Here is a 16,293-nt window from a genome sequence, read left to right as displayed (position 1 = left end):
ACACCGTAGGGGCTTCCCCTACGGTAAATGTGTCAAAAAAAAAAACGAGATGCCGAAGAGCCAGTTGCTGTTTTCTGCTATTTTTGGTTTCAGAAATCCTACAAAGGAAATATTCTCGGAATTGGACGAAATCAACGCCCAGGGTCTTATATTTGCACGAAGCTTCCAGAAGACCGAAAGGATTACGAAGTGGGGCGACGAGGCACCGCCACGCCAGGGCCGCGCGGCCAGGCTTGGGCCCGCGCCACCCTGGTGTGTGGGGCCCTCGTGTCGCCCCTAAACCTACCCTTCCGCCTACTTAAAGCCTTCGTCGCGAAACCCTGATGCGTGCAATTAACACACGTCCGTTGGGAACCCCAAGAGGAAGGTATGATGCGCACAGTAGCAAGTTTTCCCTCAGAAAGAAACCAAGGTTTATCGAACCAGGAGGAGCCAAGAAGCACGTTGAAGGTTGATGGCGGCGGGATGTAGTGCGGCGCAACACCAGGGATTCCGGCGCCAACGTGGAACCTGCACAACACAACCAAAGTACTTTGCCCCAACGAAACAGTGAGGTTGTCAATCTCACTGGCTTGCTCTAACAAAGGATTAACCGTATTGTGTGGAAGATGATTGTTTGCAGAAAACAGTAAAGAACAAGTATTGCAGTAGATTGTATGCGATGTAAAGAATAGGACCGGGGTCCACAGTTCACTAGAGGTGTCTCTCCCATAAGATAAATAGTATGTTGGGTGAACAAATGACAGTCGGGCAATTGACAAATAGAGAGGGCATGACAATGCACATACATGATATGATAAATATAGTGAGATTTAATTGGGCATTACGACAAAGTACATAGACCGCTATCCAGCATGCATCTATGCCTAAAAAGTCCACCTTCAGGTTATCATCCGAACCCCTTCCAGTATTAAGTTGCAAACAACAGACAATTGCATTAAGTATGGTGCCTAATGTAATCAATAACTACATTCTCGGACATAGCATCAATGTTTTATCCCTAGTGGCAACAGCATATCCACAACCTTAGAACTTTCTGTCACTGTCCCAGATTTAATGGAGGCATGAACCCACTATCGAGCATAAATACTCCCTCTTGGAGTTAAGAGTAAAAACTTGGCCAGAGCCTCTACTAATAACGGAGAGCATGCAAGATCATAAACAACACATAGGTAATAGATTGATAATCAACATAACATAGTATTCTCTATCCATCGGATCCCGACAAACACAACATATAGCATTACAGATAGATGATCTTGATCATGTTAGGCAGCTCACAAGATCCAACAATGAAGCACATAAGGAGAAGACGACCATCTAGCTACTGCTATGGACCCATAGTCCAGGGGTGAACTACTCACTCATCACTCCGGAGGCGATCATGGCGGTGAAGAGTCCTCCGGGAGATGATTCCCCTCTCCGGCAGGGTGCCGGAGGCGATCTCCTGAATCCCCCGAGATGGGATTGGCGGCGGCGGCGTCTCTGGAAGGTTTTCCGTATCGTGGCTCTCGGTACTGGGGGTTTCGTGTAAAAATAGGACCCTGGGCGTTGATTTCGTCCAATTCCGAGAATATTTCCTTACTAGGATTTCTGAAACCAAAAACAGCAGAAAACAGCAACTGGCTCTTCGGCATCTTGTTAATAGGTTAGTGCCGGAAAATGCATAAATACGACATATAATGTGTATAAAACATGTAGATATCATCAATAATGTAGCATGGAACATAAGAAATTATCGATACGGCGGAGACGTATCAGCATCCCCAAGCTTAGTTCCTGCTCGTCCCGAGCAGGTAAACGATAACAAAGATAATTTCTGGAGTGACATGCCATCATAACCTTGATCATACTATTGTAAGCATATGTAATGAATGTAGCGATCAAAAACAATGGTAATGACATGAGTAAACAAATGAATCATAAAGCAAAGACTTTTCATGAATAGTACTTCAAGACAAGCATCAATAAGTCTTGCATAAGAGTTAACTCATAAAGCAATAAATCAAAGTAAAGGTATTGAAGCAACACAAAGGAAGATTAAGTTTCAGCGGTTGCTTTCAACTTATAACATGTATATCTCATGGATAGTGTCAATGTAAAGTAATATAACAAGTGCAATATGCAAATATGTAGGAATCAATGCACAGTTCACACAAGTGTTTGCTTCTTGAGGTGGAGAGAAATAGGTGAACTGACTCAACATAAAAGTAAAAGAAAGGTCCTTCAAGAAAGCATCGATTGCTATATTTGTGCTAGAGCTTTTATTTTGAAAACATGAAACAATTTTGTCAACGGTAGTAATAAAGCATATGTATCATGTAAATTATATCTTACAAGTTGCAAGCCTCATGCATAGTGTACTAATAGTGCTCGCACCTTGTCCTAATTAGCTTGGGTTAACACTGATCATCATTGCATAACATATGTTTCAACCTAGTGTCACAAAGGGGTACCTCTATGCCGCCTGTACAAGGGTCTAAGGAGAAAGTTCGCATTGGATTTCTCGCTTTTGATCATTCTTCAACTTAGACACCCATACCGGGACAACATAGACAACAGATAATGGACTCCTCTTTTAATGCTTAAGCATTCAACAACAGTTAATATTCTCATAAGAGATTGAGGTTTTATGTCCAAACTGAAACTTCCACCATGATTCATGGCTTTAGTTAGCGGCCCAATGTTCTTCTCTAACAGTATGCATACTCAAACCATTTGGTTGTGAAAACCGCCCTTACTTCAGACAAGACGAACATGCATAGCAACTCACATGATATTCAACAAAGAGTTGATGGCGTCCCCAGGAACATGGTTATCGCACAACAAGCAACTTAATAAGAGATAAAGTGCATAAGTACATATTCAATACCACAATAGTTTTTAAGGCTATTTTGTCCCATGAGCTATATATTGCAAAGGCGAATGATGGAAATTTAAAGGTAGCACTCAAGCAATTTACTTTGGAATGGCGGAGAAATACCATGTAGTAGGTAGGTATGGTGGACACAAATGGCATAGTGGTTGGCTCAAGGATTTTGGATGCATGAGAAGTATTCCCTATCGATACAAGGTTTAGGCTAGCAAGGTTTATTTGAAACAAACACAAGGATGAATCGGTGCAGCAAAACTCACATAAAAGATATATTGTAAACATTATAAGACTCTACACCGTCTTCCTTGTTGTTCAAAACTCAATACTAGAAATTATCTAGACTTTAGAGAGACCAAATATGCAAACCAAATTTTAGCAAGCTCTATGTATTTCTTCATTAATGGGTGCAAAGTATATGATGCAAGAGCTTAAACATGAGCACAACAATTGCCAAGTATCAAATTATTCAAGACATTTTAGAATTACTACATGTAGCATTTCCCGATTCCAACCATATAACAATTTAACGAAGAAGATTCAACCTTCGCCATGAATACTATGAGTAAAGCCTAAGGACATATTTGTCCATATGCAACAGCGGAGCGTGTCTCTCTCCCACACAATGAATGCTAGGATCCATTTTATTCAAACAAAAATAAAAACAAAAACAAACAGACGCTCCAAGCAAAGTACATAAGATGTGACTGAATAAAAATATAGTTTCAGGGGAGGAACCTGATGATGTTGTCGATGAAGAAGGGGATGCCTTGGGCATCCCCAAGCTTAGACGCTTGAGTCTTCTTAAAATATGCAGGGGTGAACCACCGGGGCATCCCCAAGCTTAGAGCTTTCACTCCTCTTGATCATAGTATATCATACTCCTCTCTTGACCCTTGAAAACTTCCTTCACATCAAACTTCAAGCAAACTCATTAGAGGGTTAGTGCACAATAAAAATCCACATGTTCAGAGGTGACACAATCATTCTTAACACTTCTGGACATTGCACAAAGCTACTGGACATTAATGGAACAAAGAAATTCATCCAACATAGCAAAAGAGGCAATGCGAAATAAAAGGCAGAATCTGTCAAAAACAGAACAGTCCGTAAAGACGAACCTGGAAGGGGCACTTAACTTGCTCAAACGGAAAAACTCAAAACTAAAGAAAGTTGCGTACATATCTGAGGATCACGCACGTAAATTTGCAGATTTTTTTGATTTTTTTACAGAGACTTCTGCGCGAATTCGTGAGAGACAGCAATGCTGTTTCTGTGCAGCAATCCAAATCTAGCATCAACTTTACCATAGAGACTTTACTTGGCACAAAAACATGATAAGGAGAGGTTGCTACAGTAGTAAATAACTTCCAAGACTCAAATATAAAACAAAGTACTGTATTAAAAACATGGGTTGTCTCCCATAAGCGCTTTTCTTTAACGCCTTTCAGCTAGGCGCAGAAAGTGTATATCAAGTATTATCAAGAAATGAAGCATCGACATCATAATTTGTTCTAATAATAGAATCATAAGGTAACTTCATTCTTTTTCTAGGGAAGTGTTCCATACCTTTCTTGAGAGGAAATTTATAATTAATTTTACCTTCCTTCATATCAATAGTAGCACCAACGGTTCGAAGAAAAGGTCTTCCCAATATAATGGGGCAAGATGCATTGCATTCAATATCCAAGACAACGAAATCAACGGGGACAAGGTTATTGTTAACCATAATGCGAACATTATCAACTCTCCCCAAAGGTTTCTTTTTAGCATTATCAGCGAGATTAACATCCAAATAACAATTTTTCAATGGTGGCAAGTCAAGCATATCATAGACTTTCTTAGGTATAACAGAAATACTTGCACCAAGATCACATAAAGCATTACAATCAAAATCATTGACCCTTATCTTAATGATGGGCTCCCAACCATCTTCTAACTTCCTAGGAATAGAAGTTTCAAGTTTTAGTTTCTCTTCTCTAGCTTTGATGAGAGCATTTGTAATATGTTTTGTAAAGGCCAAATTTATAGCACTAGCGTTGGGACTCTTAGCAAGTTTTTGTAAGAACTTTATAACTTCAGAGATGTGGCAATCATCAAAATCCAAACCATTATTATCTACAGCCCTGGGATCATCACCCCCAATGTTGGAAATTTTTTTAGCAGTTTTATCACAAGCAGTTTCAACAGTTTTAGCAATTTCAGGCAGTTTTGTACGCTTTGCACTAGGAGTAGAAACATTGCCAACACCAATTATTTTACCATTGATAGTAGGAGGTGTAGCAACATGTGAATCATTATCATTACTAGTGGTGGTAATAGTCCAAACTTTAGCTATATTATTCTCTTTAGCTAGTTTTTCATTTTCTTCTCTATCCCACCTAGCACACAATTCAGCCATTAATCTTATATTCTCATTAATTCTAACTTGGATGGCATTTGCTGTAGTAGTAATCTTATTATCAATGTCCTTATTAGGCATAACTTTCAATTTTAAAAGATCAACATCAGAGGCAAGTCTATCAACCTTAGAAGCAAGAATATCAATTTTATCAAGCTTTTCCTCAACAGATTTGTTAAAAGCAGTTTGTGTACTAATAAATTCTTTAAGCATGGCTTCAAGACCAGGGGGTACACTCCTATTATTGTTGTAAGAATTGCCATAAGAATTACCATAACCATTACCATTAGCAGAATGATATGGCCTATAGTTATTACCAGAATTGTTCCTATAAGCATTGTTGTTGAAATTATTATTTTTAATGAAATTCACATCAACATTTTCTTCTTGAGCAACCAATGAAGCTAAAGGAACATTATTAGGATCAACATTAGATCTACCATTCACAAGCATAGACATAATCACATCAATCTTATCACTCAAGGAGGAGGTTTCTTCGACAGAATTTACCTTCTTACCTTGTGGAGCTCTTTCCGTGTGCCATTCAGAGTAATTTATCATCATATCATCAAGAAGCTTTGTAGCCGCCCCCAAAGTGATGGACATAAAGGTACCTCCAGCAGCTGAATCCAATAGGTTCCGCGAAGAAAAATTTAGTCCTGCATAGAAGGTTTGGATGATCATCCAAGTAGTCAGTCCATGGGTTGGGCAATTCTTTACCAAAGATTTCATTCTCTCCCATGCTTGAGCAACATGTTCATTATCTAATTGTTTAAAATTCATTATGCTACTTCTCAAAGATATAATTTTAGCAGGAGGATAATATCTACCAATAAAAGCATCCTTACATTTAGTCCATGAATCAATACTATTCTTAGGCAAAGATAGCAACCAATCTTTAGCTCTTCCTCTTAATGAGAAAGGAAACAATTTCAATTTTATAATATCACCATCTACATCTTTATACTTTTGCATTTCACACAATTCAACAAAATTATTAAGATGGGCAGCAGCATCATCAGAACTAACACCAGAAAATTGCTCTCTCATAACAAGATTCAGTAAAGCAGGTTTAATTTCAAAGAATTCTGCTGTAGTAGCAGGTGGAGCAATAGGTGTGCATAGGAAATCATTATTATTTGTGGTTGTGAAGTCACACAACTTAGTGTTTTCAGGAGTATTCATTTTAGCAGTAGTAAATAAAGCAAACTAGATAAAGTAAATGAAAGTAACTAATTTTTTTGTGTTTTTGATATAGAGAGCAAGACAGTAAATAAAGTAAAGCTAGCAACTAATTTTTGTGTGTTTTGTTTAAGTGCAGCAAACAAAGTAGTAAATAAAATAAAGCAAGACAAAAACAAAGTAAAGAGATTGGATTGTGGAGACTCCCCTTGCAGCGTGTCTTCATCTCCCCGGCAACGGCGCCAAAAAAAGAGCTTGATGCGTGCAATTAACACACGTCCGTTGGGAACCCCAAGAGGAAGGTATGATGCGCACAGTAGCAAGTTTTCCCTCAGAAAGAAACCAAGGTTTATCGAACCAGGAGGAGCCAAGAAGCACGTTGAAGGTTGATGGCGGCGGAATGTAGTGCGGCGCAACACCAGGGATTCCGGCGCCAACGTGGAACCTGCACAACACAACCAAAGTACTTTGCCCCAACGAAACAGTGAGGTTGTCAATCTCACCGGCTTGCTGTAACAAAGGATTAACCGTATTGTGTGGAAGATGATTGTTTGCAGAAAACAGTAAAGAACAAGTATTGCAGTAGATTGTATGCGATGTAAAGAATAGGACCGGGGTCCACAGTTCACTAGAGGTGTCTCTCCCATAAGATAAATAGCATGTTGGGTGAACAAATTACGATCGGGCAATTGACAAATAGAGGGCATGACAATGCACATACATGATATGATAAATATAGTGAGATTTAATTGGGCATTACGACAAAGTACATAGACCGCTATCCAGCATGCATCTATGCCTAAAAAGTCCACCTCCAGGTTATCATCCGAACCCTTCCAGTATTAAGTTGCAAATAACAGACAATTGCATTAAGTATGGTGTGTAATGTAATCAATAACTACATCCTCAGACATAGCATCAATGTTTTATCCCTAGTGGCAACAGCACATCCACAACCTTAGAACTTTCTGTCACTGTCCCAGATTTAATGGAGGCATGAACCCACTATCGAGCATAAATACTCCCTCTTGGAGTTAAGAGTAAAAACTTGGCCAGAGCCTCTACTAATAACGGAGAGCATGCAAGATCATAAACAACACATAGGTAATAGATTGATAATCAACATAACATAGTATTCTCTATCCATCGGATCCCGACAAACACAACATATAGCATTACAGATAGATGATCTTGATCATGTTAGGCAGCTCACAAGATCCAACAATGAAGCACATAAGGAGAAGACGACCATCTAGCTACTGCTATGGACCCATAGTCCAGGGGTGAACTACTCACTCATCACTCCGGAGGCGATCATGGCGGTGAAGAGTCCTCCGGGAGATGACTCCCCTGTCCGGCAGGGTGCCGGAGGCGATCTCCTAAATCCCCCGAGATGGGATTGGCGGCGGCGGCGTCTCTGGAAGGTTTTCCGTATCGCGGCTCTCGGTACTGGGGGTTTCGTGTAAAAATAGGACCCTGGGCGTTGATTTCGTCCAATTCCGAGAATATTTCCTTACTAGGATTTCTGAAACCAAAAACAGCAGAAAACAGCAACTGGCTCTTCGGCATCTTGTTAATAGGTTAGTGCCGGAAAATGCATAAATACGACATATAATGTGTATAAAACATGTAGATATCATCAATAATGTAGCATGGAACATAAGAAATTATCGATACGTCGGAGACGTATCAAACCCCCAGTACCGAGAGCCACGATACGGAAAACCTTCCAGAGACGCAGCCGCCGCCAATCCCATCTCAGGGGAATCAGGAGATCGCCTTCGGCACCCTGCCGGAGAGGGAAATCATCTTCCGGAGGACTCTTCATCGCCATGATCGCCTCCGGATCGATGTGTGAGTAGTTCACCCCTGGACTATGGGTCCATAGCAGTAGCTAGATGGTTGTCTTCTCCTCATTGTGCTATCATGTTAGATCTTGTGAGCTGCCTATCAGGATCAAGATCATCTATTTGTAATGCTACATGTTGTGTTTGTTGGGATCCGATGAATATGGAATACTATGTCAAGTTGATTATCAATCTATCATATATGTGTTGTTTATGTTCTTGCATGCTCTCCGTTGCTAGTAGAGGCTCTGACCAAGTTCATACTTGTAACTCCAAGAGGGAGTATTTATGCTCGATAGTGGGTTCATGCCTCCATTGAATCTGGGACAGTGGCAGAAAGTTCTAAGGTTGTGGATGTGCTGTTGCCACTAGGGATAAAACATCAATGCTTTGTCTAAGGATATTTGTGTTGATTACATTACGCACCACACTTAATGCAATTGTCTGTTGTTTGCAACTTAATACTGGAAGGGGTTCGGATGATAACCTGAAAGTGGACTTTTTAGGCATAGATGCATGCTGGATAGCGGTCTATGTACTTTGTCGTAATGCCCTAATTAAATCTCATAGTAGTCATCGTGTCATGTATGTGCATTGTTATGCCCTCTCTATTTGTCAATTGCCCAACCGTAATTTGTTCACCCAACATGCTATTTATCTTATGGGAGAGACACCACTAGTGCACTGTGGACCCCGGTTCATTCTTTACATCTGAAATACAATCTACTGCAATACTTGTTCTTTACTGTTCTTCGCAAACAAACATCATCTTCCACACTATACAGTTAATCCTTTGTTTTCAGCAAGCCGGTGAGATTGACAACCTCACTGTTACGTTGGGGCAAAGTACTTTGATTGTGTTGTGCGGGGTTCTCCACGTTGGCGCCGGAATCCCTGGTGTTGCGCCGCACTACACTCCGTCACCAACAACCTTCACGTGTTCCTTGACTCCTACTGGTTCGATAACCTTGGTTTCTTACTGAGGGAAAACTTGCTACTGTACGCATCACACCTTCCTCTTGGGGTTCCCAACGGACGTGTGTCAACTGCACGCATCATTGCCCAGCATGAAGCTCAGAAAACAACATCAATAGATCACCTTTTATGATGTCCCAGAAGGTTTGAAAGAACTCAGTTGAAAATCCATCGGGGCCTGGCGCCTTGTTGTGTTCCATTTGAAAAACAGCCTTTCTTACCTCCTCCTCTGAATAAGGAGCATTAAGGAACATGTTCTCCTTTGGAGACACTTGGGGAATATCACCCGTCCTGGATTCATCCAAGGTTACGTCTAATTCCTCTGAGGCATCAAAAAGACTTTTGTAATATGATGTAATATATGACTTGAGTTGCTCATGTGCCTCAATCGCGTCCTCCTCCTGAACCATAGAATGAACCATTGGCGACACTGTGAAAGGATCTCGTTTTCGAATCTTCTTCCAGGAGGAATTGGGCCTTAGATCTTTGGTACCACTTGAGCTCCTCCGGCGTAAAAGTACTGCTAACTTAGCATTATATTGACTTTTAAGGTCAATTTTCTGCGTCGTTAGCCGTGTAACCTCAGCAATTGCCTCTAAATCATCAATATTTGATGAAAGGTTGAGTTTCTCCTGCTTGAACTGCCCAGTCATGCCTCCCTCTTTCCCTCTTTTACAGATCCCACTCGGCTAGAACGAACATCATTCGCTCCATGTTTCTCTTCCCACCCACGCAATCACCGTGGTCACCATGCATCAATCTCAGAACAAGAAAATATTATTTCTGACACCTTGACATTTTATTGAGACTTGCAAATGATTTTTTGAACCTTATGTACAATTATTTTTCACTTTGTGAACGTTTTTCTCCTGCATGAACATATTTTTTGAGAAAGTGGACAACTTTATCTGGACTTAATATGCTCTTCAACTCCTGGGCAATATTTTTTTCAACGTCGTGACCATTTTTTCTATGCGAAAGAATGATCATGTTTCCTGTATTGACATTAGTTTAGCCTAGTGCTATATCATTTCAGGCCATCCTCTTATCACATCCTGCCACCACTGCTTTGGGGCGCTCAAGGCATGGACAGCTCTGTTCATAAAGGAGTGCAGTAGTAGACTAGTAGTACCACAAACAAAAATATTACAGATTGGAATAAACTAGGGCGATGCAAAACGGTGGCACACACTCTTGACACAAGATCGACTGGTTACATAACAGGCTCATTTATTCTGTCGCAGCGTATTTCAAGAACAGAGTACGTGCATGCACCTCGTCTTCTTTGATTTCATCTGATCTGATCTTTCACTCGATCCTACAGAAATGCAAGGGGAAAAGAAAGTTAGCTCGTCTGAAATGATTCTTCTTCATTCCTTGCCGAGCATACTGTAAAGGTTTTTGTGTTCATCATCAGCTTACTGAGAAGTGAAAGGTATACTTTGTCTTCGCTCAAATATTAGTAATGAAAAGATTAAAAATGTTTTTCAACGCCGAAACAGGAAAACCTTGCCACTTATAAAACTGGATATATGTCGTCTCTGGTATCGTTCGGAATGGTTTCGCTCAATGACGGGCTAATTCTAGCCGTTGTCCTTGTTGTGGCACAGTGCCAGCGTCCACATTATCACCTTGACTCAAAATCTCCAGTGAGCGTGTACGCCTACTGGTGTCTAAATTGTACAACTACGCCTCATCTGACCTCGTCGGCTTCTTGGGCGACATCGCCGTCCCGATCCAGCCGGCGCTCGCCACCACGCCTCCGTCCAAGAAGCTGGGGAGGCCTTCAAAGCCCCAGGCCTCACCACGACGCAGCGGACGCCTCGCCATCAAGAGGAAGGCAAGGCCCGCCTCCGACAGTACCGTCGCGGTGCAGGAGCTGATCGCTAGGGTGGTTGGCATCCTGGCACCGTCGGCTTCCTTCGACGAAGTGTCCTGGGACGCTTACCAGCAGGTTTTCAAGCATGCCCCGCTTGCGTCCTCGGCAATCCAGGCTCTGGAAGCTCTCGTGAAGCACATCAAGAAGCTGAAGAAAAAGGGCCCTGCTGCAGCATCTCTGTCTCCAACCGTGCCTGCCATCCAAGATGTGTAGACGCAGCTCCACATCTACTGGCCCTGGGCAAGTGCCCCGTCTTCGTCTTCGGACTTGTATCCTGCACGATTATTGCCGCTGCGACGGCCAGACTACATTTCAGACTTTTATCAGTTGTAAGCCATTTGTTTGGCATCGTTTGAACTTCACAGCTACTGCTGACCCCGCATATGCTGCGCCACACGTCATCGACCTTCCTTGCTTCCTCTACGTGATCTTCGCCTGTTCATAATGTTGCAAAAGTACACCAGAATCCTCGACTGGAACCCCCGCGGACTAAACAGTATTGCTCGTCGTGATGCAGTCCGCGACCTGCTCAGAGACACCCACGCCTCCATTGTTTGTTTGCAAGAAACAAAGCTGTCTGTCATTGACGGCCACCTCATCAGCTCCATGCTCGGAAGCAACTTTACTGCTAACTACGCCTTCCTTCCCGCCATTGGCACGTCTGGGGGAATTTTAATTGCGGTCTCCGACGCCTACTTCTCCCTCTCCAATGTTCACATCACCACGAACACTGTCTCGGCTTCCATTGGAGTCATGTCTGATGGCTCCGAGTGGTCGATCACTTGCGTCTATGGGCCCCAGGGAGACGGCGACAAACTGCTCTTCATCGATGAACTTCGCGACCTTAAGCCTCGTATGCTCCCGGCATGGCTGCTGCTGGGGGACTTCAACCTCATTACCAAGGCCTCTGACAAGAACAACCTCAACATTAATCGGCGCCTCATCGGCAAGTTCCGGGCGGCGCGTGATTTCCTTCTCCTAAAAGATATGAGGATGAACGGTAGCCGTTTCACCTGGTCCAATGCCCAACAAGACCCTGTGCTCACCAAGATTGACCATGTCTTCTATTCCGAGGACTGGGACGACCTTTTCCCCGACGCTTACCTCCAGGCGATCACCTCGGCCTGTTCGGACCACGCTCCCCTCTTTCTTCAAGGCTCTGTGGCCATCTGTCGAAAGCCTACTTTCAAGTTCGAAGAATTCTGGCTTCGCATCCAGGGGTTCAAGGAGACTGTCACGGAATCCTGGAACAAAGAGACCTTGGCCATTGACCCCATTCGTCGTGTCCACATCAAGCTCTCCCGCACCGCCAAGGCTCTTCGAAAATGGCAAAGACTTTGTATTGGGGATATCAGAAGGCAGATTGTCACTGCCAAGGAAATCATCCTTCGCTTGGATCAAGCTGAGGAGGTTCGTGCTCTCTCCGATGAAGAACGAGATTTGCGTCGTCAGATAAAGAGCTCCTACCTTGGACTCCTATCCATTCAGAAGATAAAATTACGTCAACGATCCAGGCTAACTTGGATCCGTTTGGGGGACGCTAACACGAAGCTTTTTCACTCTCGGGCCAATGGACGGAGAAGAAAGGTACACATTCAGTCCCTGACCACGGCTACGGGCACGGCGATCACATACGACGACAAAGCAGAAGTCCTTCTACAACACTTCAAAGGGCTTTTGGGCACTAAGGCCCCTAGACAATGCAGTATCGACTGGGAGAGTCTTGACTATACTCCTCATGATCTATCTGACCTCGATGCGCCCTTCAGTTCTCAGGAGATTCGGGACGCGGTTTTTTCGCTTCCCTCTGTTAAGGCCCCTGGGCCGGACGGATTCATTGGAGCTTTCTTCAAGTCCTGCTGGGAGATTATCAAAGCGGACATCACGGCTGCGATCGTCCATATGTCCCATCTGCGCGAGGGTTGTGTTGGCCTTGTCAACTCGGCAAACATCATCCTCATCCCCAAGAAGACGGACGCCTCGTCGGTGGGGGATTTTCGCCCCATCAGCCTCATCCATAGTCTCTCCAAGATTTTCTCCAAGCTTCTGGCCAACCGCCTTGCGCCCATCCTGCCCGACATCGTCTCCAAATGCCAGAGTGCTTTCGTCAAGAAAAGGAGCATCCATGACAACTTCTTACACGTCCAGAACCTCATCAAGGAGCTACATTCCTCGAGAACCCCATGCCTTTTCCTTAAGCTCGACATCTCCAAGGCCTTCGACTCGGTGGGGTGGGCCTACCTCCTTGAAGTCCTTACGGCTTTGGGCTTCGGGCAAGCTTGGAGAGACTGGATCTGCCTCTCGCTGGCCTCTGCCACTTCCAGAGTGCTCCTGAATGGTGACGCCGGACGCCCTTTCTGCCATAAGAGGGGTCTTCGCCAAGGCGACCCTTTGTCGCCTATGCTCTTCATCCTCGCCATCGACCCCCTGCAGCGCATTCTCTCCAAAGCTACCCTTCATGGCATCCTGAGCCCCATTCGTTCGCGGATTACCAGATGCCGCATCTCGCTTTACGCCAACGACGCGGGAATCTTTGTCAACCCACTCAAGGAAGAACTTCAGGCCATCTCCTCCATCCTCAACTGCTTCGGCCAGGCGAGCGGTCTCATCACCAACATGACCAAGACGGAGGTCTTCCCGGTGCGCTGCGATGAGGTCGATCTACCCGATATCCTCGCCGACTTCCCCGCCAAGATTGCATCCTTCCCCGGGAAATACCTTGGTCTACCCCTGCACTTCCGTCGCCTTCGCAAAGTGGACTTACAACCGCTCATCGACAAGATCGCGGGAAAGCTCCCGGGTTGGATGGGGAAAAATATCGCGCGGCCCGAGAGGGTCACGCTCGCAAGGTCGGTTCTCTTCGCGACTGGGATATACCACGCCACCGCCATCCCCCTATCCAAATGGGCAAGAGATAAGATCAACAGGATTGCCAGAACTTCGTCTGGGCTGGGGATGAGGGTGAACACGCTGCACAAGGAAAGGCGCTTGTCAACTGGAAGACTGTTTGTAGGCCTAGAGGTCTGGGAGGCCTGGGGATGCCTGATCTTGAGAGAACGGGCCGGGCCTTGCGACTACGTTGGCCTTGGCTAAACTGGACGGACCCTGACCGTACCTGGGCTGGTTCAAAGCTTCCATGTGATGAAAAGGACATGACCCTGTTCAGGGCCTCCACGAAGGTTACCATCGGTGATGGGGAAACTGCCTCCTTCTGGCACGACAACTGGTGCGGCCGCGGACCTATGGCCATATGGGCTCCTGATCTTTACTCCATTGCCTCTAGGAAGAACCGTCCAGTCGCAAAAGAGCTACGTGACAACAACTGGATTCGTTCTGTAGCCAGGATCAGCTCCCCTATCCAGCTGACGCAATATCTTGAGATTTGGGACATCGTGCAGGCAACCACCCTCGACCCACTGCGTTCGGACTCCATTTCTTGGCTTTTATCCCCCAGTGGGACCTATAGCGCACGTTCGGCCTACAAGGCACAATTCCTAGGTAGCCACCCCGGCTTCGTTGCCAAGAAGATTTGGGAGGCTCATGCGGAATCGAAGTGTAAATTGTTCGCCTGGCTGGCGCTCCATGGGAAGCTCCTCACGGCTGACATGCTTGCTATTCGGGGATGGACCCATGCCCCGACATGTACCCTCTGCCAACGCGCCCCCGAGACGGCCTTGCACCTATGCAAAGATTGTCCTTTCACTACGGCCATCTGGAGCATGGCGAAGGGATGGGACAACGACTTTTCCCCGGATACCAGAACCTCCTTCACCTCCATTACCGAGTGGTGGGACGACATGATCAAGGGCAAACCCAGAGAGGAGAAACGACGTATCAGCGGGCGCTTCCTCTACGTGCTCTGGAACGCATGGAAGGAACGGAACCGTCGCATTTTCACCGGTCTTCGGCTGACCTACCCCGAGGTTGCGGATATTACTAGAGAAGACATTTCTCAGCGGCAGCGTGCTTTTGCTAGCTTTGGACCGGCCATCCCGGCCGAGCCAGATTAGTTCCTTTTTTTTTCCCCTTTTGGTGGGTTTTGCCATGTTACCACCTTAATCTAAACATGCATCTCTCTGTACAGTTTGGTTCGTCTTTCCCCCTTGCTTAATGAAGAGGCAGTGCTCCTGCCGGTTGCTCCAAAAAAAAAAAAAAAATTGTACTCCTACTTGGTATTTTCTCAAAGTGGAAAAATATACTCACTGGGAGCAGTCGACGTCGGCGGAGATAGTGAACGGCAGCGAGATGCCACAGTCGGCCGGCAAGTCCCTCGCGGCTGTGGACTCGGCGCTACCCTCTGCCGCCGCCGACTTGAGGCACTCGCACGCGTCCAGCCGGTCGGCCGTGGTGGCCTCGGCCGCCACAAGGCTGGACATGCCGTTGCAGCAGTCGGCGGAGGGGTAGTCCTCCTCGCCCTCCAGGAAGCCGAGGCACGGCGACAAGCCGGAGAGCACGCCGGAGCACGACGCTGACATGTCCGCCTCGAGCTGCTGGACCGCGAGGGCCAGCAGGAGGAAGACGGCGAGGCCGCTTGCCTGCGCAAAACTCGAGCTCCTGCTCATGGCTTGACTGACAGAAGATGATACTGACTGTTGATTAGCTGACCTCGTCGATTTATTTAGTGGTGTTCTTGTATCGCTGGCTTTTGTGCTGTGCGTGCATGGGTATTTATAGGTAGATTAATATGAGTATTTAACTGTGGGTACTTTAGGCGAGGTAATTAAGCTAAATCGAGTGTGATTCAGTGTACGGGAGAGAACAGAGAAAGTCTTGGGAAAACCCAACGTCAAGGAGAATTTGAGGAGCACACAGGTTGCTTTAGCGTTCCTTCCTTTTCTTTAGAAAGAATTACATCGTTATTTTTCAATTCAGTCACAAGTTTCCGCCTACAGATTAACAACCCTAGCACAGGAACACGTACATTTCACACACTTCCACATCTAGTTCAACAACTTGTAGTTGTAAGCTTTTGCAGCTTCTAGATACAACGTATAACGCTTCTTTTGATCCTGATGGTGCGATACCTGATGTTTATGTTCGAATTTGGCATACAAAATGAGCCCGTCATCGTAGCACTGAGAAAAGTAACTGTTTAACTAACATGAGCGATAAACATTTATCTTCTCTTTATTTCTGC

The 16,293-nt window shown here is 44.9% G+C and overlaps 1 protein-coding gene across 1 annotated transcript; it reads right to left on the bottom strand.

Moving 5' to 3' along the window:
- Positions 1–10,355: 10,355 nt before the first annotated feature.
- LOC127312122 (non-specific lipid-transfer protein) lies at positions 10,356–15,790 on the bottom strand. The gene is made up of 2 exons (XM_051342578.1): positions 15,360–15,790; positions 10,356–10,595 (listed from the first exon to the last, which is right to left on the bottom strand). Exons 1-2 carry the CDS (start codon positions 15,716–15,718, stop codon positions 10,586–10,588), a joined length of 369 nt encoding a protein of 122 aa, XP_051198538.1. The 5' UTR covers positions 15,719–15,790; the 3' UTR covers positions 10,356–10,585.
- Between the last annotated feature and the right edge of the window lie 503 nt (positions 15,791–16,293).

The sequence above is a fragment of the Lolium perenne genome, chromosome 7, assembly GCF_019359855.2.
Source record: "Lolium perenne isolate Kyuss_39 chromosome 7, Kyuss_2.0, whole genome shotgun sequence".
Lineage (NCBI taxonomy): Eukaryota > Viridiplantae > Streptophyta > Magnoliopsida > Poales > Poaceae > Lolium > Lolium perenne.
Note: the sequence above shows the minus strand (reverse complement) of the source record. Positions and strands in the feature narration are given on the sequence as shown.